At 36.4% G+C, this 11849-nt stretch overlaps 1 protein-coding gene across 1 annotated transcript; it reads right to left on the bottom strand.

Annotated features, from left to right (window-relative positions):
* Positions 1 to 1021: 1021 nt before the first annotated feature.
* LOC116749236 (ornithine decarboxylase-like) lies at positions 1022 to 3084 on the bottom strand. Its single transcript, XM_032623407.1, is given in 3 exon segments — positions 1022 to 2012; positions 2589 to 2901; positions 2904 to 3084. Coding segments are annotated over 3 exon segments (1380 nt in total). The 5' UTR covers positions 2980 to 3084.
* Between the last annotated feature and the right edge of the window lie 8765 nt (positions 3085 to 11849).

Raw genomic sequence — 11849 nt, 5'->3', positions numbered from 1 at the left:
TATATATTTCCTCATTATTTTATGTAAACAATATATTATCAATCTCCAGAAAAATATTTGTGTATACACATACAAATATACACATATCTATATCTATCTCTCTATATATATCTCTACACACAAATATACATATACATATACACACGTGTACTGGAATTTTTTAATTGATATAAAACATTCGCTATTATATTTAAGGAAATAGCTTGATTTTCTTCTTCAAATCTGTATTATCTATATAAGGAGTTCATGGTAATTTTTTTATATAGGCTTTTCTCATGTGTTGTTAGATTTAGTTTTATTTATTTTATTTTATACTTGTAAAATTAGAGGCTTCCTTTTTATGTACTTTGTAACTGCTTGGAATGTGTCTGTATGAATTGTGTACTATATGCTTATGTTATACTCTTTACAATAGTTTGTCATCTTATCTTCTGTAACAAATTTCCATTGATTCCTTGGGCTTACTAAATATACATCCATATGCTCTGCAACTGGTGATGATTTTAATCCTTTTCCAATGGTATTTTTTTTACTGATACCTCAAAGTGTTAAGTAAGTTGGGTGTTCATGTCTCCTAGTGATCTCTCTGACAATGAGAGGAAATTATTTATTATTTCTCTGTAGCTGAACTAGTGTTGAGGGTCTGTAATAAGTCTTTGAGTACATATGCATGAATATCTTTTTTATTTTATTTCAAGATACTTTATTTTAAACAGGTCACAACACTAAGCTTCTGGCCCATTCTGCCAATGCACAAGCTACAAATGCTTGCTCAGCAGTTGAGGGGCATGCTTTAGTAGCATGTTTGAAAAGTGAATAAAAATCCATATAAAACAAATATTCAAATAGTTTCCATAGGAACACAGATAAGTGTGACCCCATCGCCTAGTCTTCCACATTGTTGCATCTGTGCCAACCCTACTCACATAGATATCTCAAAACTCACAGTAATTAAGTTAAATGGTCCCCCCCAAACTCTTAAATCAAGCTAACTCGCAGTTAACAGCTACAAGAATGGTATCTACACATTAATAGGAGCTGAAGCACAGGCTGCTGGGTGCCATTTCATTCCACTCTCCCAAGCACATGACACAGGCACAGTGCCAACATCTTGCTCCTCTATGCTGCGTGGGAAATCGTGGTTCTGGATTGGCTGCATCAGATGCCATGTTGGCCCTGACATCACATAGTAGATGGTCGGTCTCTGGAATCCATTGAAAGTGGAAGCAGCAGCGACAGTGTAAGCACCCATGTTCTCAAAGAGCATCCAATTGCCCACATGCATCTCGGGCAAGTTACAGTGCTCAACCAGGCAATCCAGGCCATCACAGGTCTGTCCCGAGATGCTGGATGAATAATACTTCTCATCTGGTTTGGGTCTCTTCTGCAGAAGAGGCTTCACATGTGCATTTTCGTAGAGGATGCAGTTGAATGATCCATATACTCCATCATTCACGTAATACATAAATGTCTGTTCACTTGACTCATCTTCATCATCAGAGCCTGTCTGTTCCTTTAATACGAGCTTTTTGGCAATGATATTAACTGCTAGCATGAAAGCTGATTCAACATAGTATTTGCCTGGCTCAGCTATGATTCTCACTCCAGAGTCTGATGGAAAATACTTGTCCAATGCTGGGTTGATTACACTGGTGATCTCTCCAAATTTAAGCTTTACATCCTCAGATTCAGGAAAGCCACCACCAATATCAAGCAGATACATGTCGAAACCAACCTCAGCTCCCATGTCAAAGACACAGTGAGCATCAGAGATGGCCTTCACAAAGATCTCCAGATCAGTACAACCACCTCCCACGTGGAAGCTGACACCAATGACATCAACATCTAGCTCTTTCGCCCATTCCAAAAGAAGCCTGCTGGTTTTGAGTGTGGCATCAAATATGACACTGAGGCGACAGACTACTTTGGAATCATCAGTGGCAATCCGCAAAACCAACTTGGCCTTTGGATGTGCCCTGGCAACTTTCATCAACTCAACTTCACTATCAAAAGTCATCATCTCGGGCTTCCCTGGTGGCACAGTGGTTAAGAATCCGCCTGCCAATGCAGGAGACATGGGTTTGAGCCCTGGTCCGGGAAGATCCCACATGCTGCAGAGTAACTAAGCCTGTGAGCCACAACTACTGAGCCTGTGAGCCACAACTACTGAAACTGCGTGCCACACTACTGAAGCCCGGGTGCCTAGAGCCCGTGCTCCACAACAAGAGAAGTCACTGCAATGAGAAGCCCACGCACCGCAACGAAGAGCAGCCCGCATGCAGCAACGAAGACCCAATGCAGCAAAAAATAAATAAATAGGGGCTTCCCTGGTGGCGCAGTGGTTGAGAGTCCGCCTGCCGAAGCAGGGGACACAGGTTCGTGCCCCAGTCCGGGAAGATCCCACATGCCGCAGAGCGGCTGGGCCCGTGAGCCATGGCCGCTGAGCCTGCGCGTCCGGAGCCTGTGCTCCGCAACGGGAGAGGCCACAACAGTGAGAGGCCCGCGTACCGCAAAAAAAAAAAAAAAATACATACACACATACATACATAAATTAGTTAATTAAAAAAACCCAAACAAACAACAAAAATGTCATCATCTGGACTCCATTATTGGCAGCGTATTTAATCTGAGACACTTGTTCACAAGGATTTGCATAGATAATCCTGTTTGGAGGCACCCTGAGACTCTGCACCAACTGGATTTCAGTCTTGCTGGCATAGTCAAATCCTGTCCCTGCGGCAGCTAGGGTCTTCACTATGGTTCTGCTATCACTGCATTTGACTACATAAAAGGGGGTGACCCGAGGAAGAGCTTTAAACCGTCTCAGATGTTTCTTTAGAATGTCTCCCAGGTCTGCAACATAGAAGGCATCCTTACCGTCAAAAGAAGAAACTTCATTTTTTGGTCCCGGATGTCCTTGGCAGTAAAGCCTTCATCCAAGAAATGGCAGTCAAACTCTTCATTACTAAAGTTTTTCATGGTTTCTTGGTATCTTTCTGAAACAACAAAATGGGAAACTAAGAGATGAAATTTAAAGAAATTATGCCAGCTTTCACAAAGGCAATGAATTCTCCAGGAATTCCAAGTCCCGCTGAAGATACGTGTGCCCTCGGTGCAGCAGTGAAAATGTTCTAACAAACGCACAATCTGCTGTACACCTTTAAAGTGTCGGGCACCAAGGGCAGACCCCATGGAGATTAGACGCCGTTGCTGCCGAGCGTGCAGGACTGCCGGCCGCCCTGCCGCTGTCCCCGCTGCCCGTCAGCCGCCAGCCCAGCCACTGGCCACCTTGCTCCCTCCCATGGAGAACCACCATCCCGAGGTGGTGCCGGAGTGCTGGCAAAGGGGCGGTGGCAGCGGAGGCTGAGGGGACTGACCTCTTCTTTAATTTTATAATTATTACCTGTAGAATTCTACCATGCTCCTTTGTCTGTATTTGTCACTTTGATTACATGCCTTTCCTAAATTTATAAGCTGATTATATTAATATATTTCCTAACAACCAAAACATTGGAGTTTTGGTGTAGAATTCACTTTATCTTGCTATAATTTTTTTCTGAAGTTAGGTTTATTAAGGTATTATTTATATTTTTTAGTAGGTTGCCTTTTTATTTTGTTGATGCTTTGATGTATATAAGCTTTTGAGTTTGATGTCCTCCATTTTGTTATTTTGCTTTTGTTGGTTTTGATTTTTTTGTCCATTTCAAAATATCATATCCAAGACCTAGGTCAAGGAACTTACTGCCTTTATGTGTTCTTCTATGAGTTTTATGGTTTTCCATCTTCCATTCAAGTCTTTAACCCTTTTAAAGTTATTTTTTCTGTATGGTGTAAGATAGTGGTCCAGTTTCATTCTTTTGCATGTGGCTTCCCAGTTTTCCCAACAACATTTAATAAAGGAATTATCCTATTTCTCAATTGTATATTCTTGGCTTCAGTGTCATAAATTAATTACCATATATGCTTAGATTTGTTTCTGTGCTATTGTTTCCATTGATCTATGTGGGGTGTTTTTATGCCAATGCCATACTGTTTTTATGACCATAGATTTGTAATAGAATTTGAAATCTTGAAGCATTGAAGCCTCCAGTTTTTTTCTTCTTTCTCATGATTTCTTTTGCTATTTGGATTCTTTTGTGGTTCCGTGCAAATTTTAAAATTGTTGCTTCTATTTCTGTGAAAAAATGTTATAGAAATGGTGATAGGGATTGCATTACACCTGTATATTACTTTGAGAAGTATGTACATTTTAATAATATTTATTCTTTTAATTAATAAGCAAATACTATCTTGACATTTATTTTGTTGTCTTCAATTTCTTTCCTTAAGGTCTTGTAGTTTTCAGGATACAGATCTTTCACTCTCTCAGTGAAATTTATTCCTAGGTATTCTTCTCATGCCGTTGTAAATGGAATTCTTTTCTTTTTTTCTTTCAGATGTTTTGTTGTTACTGTGCAGAAAAGCAATAGATTTGGTATCTTCCAACTTTATTGAGTTTATTTATTCTACCATTTTGGGTGTTACTCATATATAAGATCATGTTTTCTAAAAAGAGAGAAAGCTTTACTTCTTCATTTTGGATGCATTTTTATTTCTTGATTTTGTTTCAGATTGCTCTGGCTAGGACTTCAGTACTGTATTTAATAAGAGTAGTGAACATGGATACCGTTATCTTGTTCCTGATTATAAAAAAAAAAACTTTCAGTTTTTTTACCAATGTGTACAAATTTAGTTGTGGGAATTATACGGTTTTATTTTGAGGTATGCGCCTTCTGTTCCCAACTTGTTGAGAGTTTTTGGTCACAAAAGGTGTTGAAGGTCAGTGTCTTTTTCTGCATATAGTGAAAGGATGATATATTTATTCTTCACTTTATTAACATTGTATATCACAATTATCAATTTATATATATATAATTTTAACTGATTTGTATATTATACTATATGTAGATTAAATATAATATAGTGTGCCATTCTTCCGTGGCAAGAATAAATTCCATTTAATCATGGTGTATGATCTTGTTAACTTGCTGCTGAATTTGTTTAGACTTTTGTATTTATATTCATCAGGACCTATCTGCCTGTAAATTTATATTCTTGTAGTGTTCTTTATCTGGCTTTGGTGTCAGAGTAACACTGTCCTCAGAAGGAGCTTGTGATTCACTCCTCAATTTTTTGGGAAGAGTTTGAGAAGGATTGGAGTTAATTATTTTTTTAATGTTTGGTAGGATTCACCAGTGAAACCATCTGGTCTTGGGTTTTGTCAGGAGGTTTGTGTTCATTGTTTCAATGTCCTCATTTATTATTTGTCTGTTCTGACTTTCTATTTTTGATTCAGTCTTGGTAGTTTCCACACTTCTGGGGTTTTATTTATTTATTATAATTTATCAAATTTGTTGGTGTATAATTCTTAATGATATGATCTTATGGTCCTTTGTATTTCTTTTATGTCTCCTCTTTCATTTGTCATATTTTTTGACTTCTTTTTCTTTTTTCCTTGGTTAGTCTAGCTAAAATTTCATCAATTTCCTTTATTTTTAAAAACACCAATCTTTAGTTGCACTAAACTGTAAATCTACCACAGAAGAAGAAATGAGAAAAAAATGATTACATGGAGAATAAACAACATATTTCTAAAAAATGAATGGGTCAATGACGAAATCAAAGAGGAAACTGAAAAATACCTTGAGACAAATGACAATGAAAACACAACCATACAAAATCTATGGGATACAGCAGACGCAGTTCTTAGAGGGAAGTCCATAGTAATACACGCCTTCCTCATAAAACGAGAGAAATCTCAAACAACCTAACCCACCGCCTAAAAGAATTAGAGAAAGAAGAACAAACAAAACCTAGAGTCATCAGAAGGAAGGAAATAATAAAATCAGAGAGGAAATAAATAAAACAGATTTTAAAAATAGAAAAAAAATCTGTAAAACTGAGAGCTGATCCTTTGAAAGGGTAAACAGAATTGCTAAACCTCTTGCCAGGCCCACAAAGTAGAAAAGAGAGAGGACCCAGATAAAATAAGAAATGAAAGAGGAGAAATTACAAGGGACCTCACAGAAATTTTAAAAATATATATTATGAACAATTACAAGCCAAACAATTTGGAAAACCTAGAAGAAATAGATGAGTTTCTAGAAACATAAAGCCACCAAAACTAAATCAAGAAGAAATAGACAATTTGAACAGACTGATAACTAGAAGTGAAATAGAACCTGTAAAACAACAAAAACAAACAGATTTCCTACAAACAAAAGTCCAGGAACACATGACTTCACAGACAAATTCTACCAAACATACAAAGAAGAACTTATACCAATTCTTCTCAAACTTCTCCAAAAGACTGAAGAGGAGGGAACACTCCCAAAGACATTCTATGAGACCACCATCACCCTGATACTAAAATCAGACAAAGACACTACCAAAAAAGAAAATTACAGGCCAATATCTGTGATAAATATAGATCCAAAAATTATCAACCAAATATCAGCAAACTTAATCCAACAGCACATAAATAAAACATACACCATGAGCACGCTGGATTCATTCCAGGGTCACGAGGATGGTTCAACATATGCAAAACAATCAGTGTGATACACCACACATCAACAACAACAAAAAGAAAAAATCCACATCATGTCAATAAATACAGAAAAAGCATTTGATACAATTAAACATCCATTCATGATAAAACTCTTATGAAAGTGGGTATAGAGGGAACATATCTCAAAATTATAAAACCTATTTATGATAAAACCATAGCCAATATAATACTCAACAGGAAAAAGCTGAAAGACTTCCCACTGAAGTCTGGAACAAAACATAGATGCCCACTCTTACCACTTCTATTCAGCATAGTGTTGGAAGTTCTAGCCACAGCAATCAGAAAAGAAAAATAAATAAAATGTATCCAAATAGTAAGGGACAGGTAAAATTGTTATTATATGCAGATGACATGACACGATACATAGAAAACTCTAATGACTTCACACACAGAAAAATCCTACTAGAACTGATAAATTCAGCAAGGTAGCAAGATAAAAGTTTAACATACAGAAATCGGTTGCATTTCTTTACATTAACAATGAAATATCAGAAAGGGAATATAAAAGAACAAATAATAAAACACTTAAGAATAAACTCGTCCAAGGAGACAAAAGACTTATATGCCAACAACTATAAAATATTAGTATTAAAGATGATTTTAAAAATGAAAAGATATCCCATGCTCTTGGATTGAAAGAATTAATATTGTTAAAATGGCCATATTACCCAAAGCAATGTACAGATTTAATATGATCCCTATCAATTTACCCATGACAATTTTCACAAAACTAGAACAAATAATTCTAAAATTTTTATGAAACCACATAAGACCCAGAATTGCCAAAGCAATGCTGAGGAAAAAGAACAAAGCAGGAAGCATAACACTCCTAGAACTCAGAAAATGCTACAAATCTACAGTAATCAAAACAGTGTGGTATTGGCACAGATACAGACATATGGATCAATGGAACATAATAGAGAGCTCAAAAATAAACCCACACACCTATGATCAATTAATCTTCAACAATAATCAATTAATCTTCAACAAAGGAGGCAAGAGTATGCCATGGGGAAAAGATAGTCTCTTCAGCAAATGGTGCTGGGAAAGTTGGACAGCTGCAAGCAAATCAGTGAAGTTAGAACACACCCTCACACCATACACAAAAATAAACTCAAAATGGTTTAAGTATTAAATATAAGACAACACCATAAAACTCCTAGAAAAGAACATAGGCAAAATATTCTGACGTAAGTTGTACCAATGTCTTCCTAAGTCAGTCTCCCAAGGCAATAAAAATAAAAACAAAAATAAACAAATGGGACCTATTCAAAGTTATAAGCTTTTGCGCAGCAAAGGAAACTATAAATACAACTAAAAGACAACCTAGGGAATGTGAAAAAATATTTACAAATGATGTGCTGACAAGGGATTAATTTCCAAAATATGCAAACAGCTCATAGAACAACAACAAAACAACCCAATCAAAAATTTGGGCAGAAGATCTAAATAGACATTTCTCCAAAGACATACAGATGGCCAATAGGAACAATGAAAAGATGCTCATTGTTGCTAATTATTAGAGAACTACAAATCAAAACTACAATGAGGTACCACTTCACACTGGTCAAATGGCCAATATTTAAAAGTCTACAAATAAGAAATGCTGGAGAAGGTGTGGAGAAAGGGGAACTCTTCTACATTGTTGGTGGGAATGTAAATTGGTGCAGACGCTACAGAAAACAGTATGGAGGTTCCTCAAAAAACTAGAGTTGCCATATGATTCCACAATCCCACTCCTCAGCATATATCCAGACAAAACTCTAATTCAAAAGGATACCTGCACCTCTATGTTCATAGTAACACTATTTACAATAGTCAACACGTGGAAGTGACCTAAATGTCCATCCACAGATGAACAGATAAAGCAAATGTGGTGTGTGTGTCTGTGTGCGTGTGTGTATAATGAAATCCTACTCAACCATATAAAACAAAGAAATAATGCCTTTTGCAGCTACACGAATGGACCTAAAGATTGTCATACCAAGTGAAGTCAGAAAGAGAAAGAAAATACCATATGGTATCACTTATATGTGGAATCTAAAATATGACACAAATGAACTTATCTATGAAACAGAAGCAGAATGAAAGACATAGAAAACAGACTTGTGGTTGCCCCAGGGAGGAAGAGTAAGGGAGGAATGAATTGGGAGTTTGGGTTGGATTAGCAGATGCTAACTATTATATATAGAATGCATAAACAAGAAGGCCTTAATGTATAGCACAGGGAACTATATTCAATATCATGTAGTAGGGCTTCCCTGGTGGCTCAGTGGTTAAGAATCCGCCTGCCAATGCAGGGAACATGGGTTCGAGCCCTGGTCCAGGAATATCCCACATGCCGCGGGGCAACTAAGCCCGGGTGCCACAACTACTGAGCCTGCACACCTGTAGTCCGTGCTCCACAAAGAGAAGCCACTGCATTGAGAAGCCCATGCACCAAAACGAAGAGTAGCCCCCACTGGCTGCAACTAGAGGAAGCCTGTGCACAGCAATGAAGACCCAAAACAGCCAAAAATAAAATAAAATAAAAACAATATCATGTAGTAAACCATAATGGAAAAGAAGATGAAAAAAGGATATGTGTGTGTATACACATACATACACACACACACACACACACACACACACACACACTTCCTCCGTGGGGCAACCACAAGTCTGTTCTCTGTGTCTGTCATTCTGCTTATGTTTCATAGATAAGTTCATTTGTGTCATATTTTAGATTCCACATATAAGTGATACCATATAAATCTATGTTCTTCCCATTAAGAAGTCATATAGACTCAGAGGAAAAGTTCTTCATGTACTTATTTCTCCTTCTGGTGTTGATGGAGTACTACTTAACCACTAAACAACACCCCACAACCTTCTACTCTTCCCCCCAATTAATGCTGTTTGTGCACATGTCAATACACCACCTGTTTAAATCTGAATGTTTTGTTTACAGTCAAATACTTGTTTCTGAAAAGTTACCATCTTCACACACTGGCATTTATTGTTGTTTATTTACATAGATATAGTGGTGAATATTTCCCTTTCACTAGTGATACTGCTATGAATAACTTTGGGCACATCTCTTTGTTGTTATAAATAGAATGTTAGGAATGGAATTCCTGCTGCATCATTTTGTGCACTTTGGGTGTACTCCATCGGACCAGTTTGTCTGTCTTCCAAAATGGTTAAATCCATCTCACTACTACTATCCTGGAGGAGGCTCTCTATTTTCCCACATCACCACTCCTCTGGTTAATGTCAAAATTTATTAATTATATGTGTATGATATGTTATTATTGACTCAATTTGCATTTCTTTGATAATTACTAATGATGCTGTTTATAGTGCAGTACTTGCCCACCACCTGAAGTTACATCTCTGTAAGTTGCCTGGTCATAGCCATAATTCTATTATTTGTGAGTTATTTTCAGTTGTTTATAAAATTGTATTTTTTAAAAAAAATCTATCCTGGACCTTATTTTGTTCCAGATGATGGACATTTACAACATATCCTTCCATTTTAAAGATTAAACTATTTTGAGACAGCATTTACTATTTTTAAAATCTCAGAGTATTTATCTACTCCTTTGTAGTTTGTATTTTTTATCTTCCTAAATAAACCTTCCTATGCTTGTAAATCATAAAGTGTTTATTTTCAATTTTCATTGGAAGTTTTCAGGTTTTCAAATTTCGTTCTTTTCATTTCATTCATCTAACATTGATTTATGTAAATAACTTAATGTAGAAATATGTTAAAGTTTTATCCGTTGATGATTATTTACTATTCCATTATCTCCTTACTGACTAGAACCACCTCATACATTTCAGTGTTCATTATATACGAATCTCCCTTTAAGGGCTACGTATTCTGTTTAATTAATCTTAGGATTAATATTCTGTCACCACCTTCTTTGCATTACCGTTTTGTTGCAACAGATTACGGTATATGGTAGGGTAAGTTCCTTATACTGTTGTTTCTTTCTATTTTTAGCCCTATGTTTGTTAATTTTTTCAACAATCTGGTCATTTTATATAAAAATCCATTGGTATGTTGATTGGAACTGATGGAATCACATATTGGTTTCCAGAGAATTATTTATCACTTTTTTGTAAATGTGGATTTGGATCACTCTCTACTTTTTTAATGTTTAAGTCTTCCAGAAACATAATGTTCTTCATAATGCTTTGCACAGTTTTCTGAGGTTTATTTTCAAAACATCTAAATATGACTGGTAAATAATACATTTTAAAAAATTTTATTGGAGTATAATTCATTTCCAATGTTCTGTTAGTTCCAGGTGTACAGCAAAGTGTATCAGTTATACATATACATATATCCACTCTGTTTTAGATTCTTTTCCCATATAGGCCATTATAGAGTTTTAAGTAGAGTTCCCTGTGCTATATAGTAGGTCCTTATTAGTTACCCATTTTATATATAGTAGTGTGTATATGTCAATCCCAATCTACCAATTTATCCCTTCCCCGCCCACACCCTGGTAACCGTAAGTTTGTTTCTACATCTGTAACTTTATTTCTGTCTTGTAGATAAGTTCATCTGTACTCTTTTTTTTTTAGCTTCCACATATAAGCGATATATTTCTTTCTCTGACTTACTTCACCCAGTACAACATTCTGTAGGTCCATCTGTGTTGCTGCAAATGACACTATTTCATTCATTTTATGGCTGAGAAATATTCCATTGTATACATATACCACATCTTCTTTATCCATTCCTCCACTGGTGGACATTTACATTGCTTCCATGCCCTGGCTGCTGTAAATAGTGCTGCAATGAACTACTGCAGTGCATGTATCTTTTCAAATTATGGCTTTCTCTAGATATATACCGAGGAGTGGGACTGTGGGGTCATGTGGTAGCTCTGTTTTTAGTTTTTAAAGGAACCTCCATACTGTTCTCCATAGAGGTTGTACCAATGTACATTCCCACCAACCATGTAGGAGGGTTCTCTTTTCTCCACACCCTCTGTAGCTAAGATACAATCTTTCCTAGAGAATTTTCCATGAGCACTTGAGAAGAAAGTGTATTCTGTTGCTTTTGGATGGAATGTCCTATAACAATTAAGTCCATCTTGTTTAATGTATCATTTAAAGCTTGTGTTTTCTTATTTATTTTCATTTTGGATGATCTGTTCACTGGTAAAAGTGGGGTGTTAAAGTCCCCTACTATGACTGCATTACTGTCGACTTCCCCTTTTATGGCTATTAGCATTTGCCTTAT

The sequence above is a fragment of the Phocoena sinus genome, chromosome 2, assembly GCF_008692025.1.
Source record: "Phocoena sinus isolate mPhoSin1 chromosome 2, mPhoSin1.pri, whole genome shotgun sequence".
NCBI lineage: Eukaryota > Metazoa > Chordata > Mammalia > Artiodactyla > Phocoenidae > Phocoena > Phocoena sinus.
This window is presented reverse-complemented; position numbering and strand designations above follow the sequence as displayed.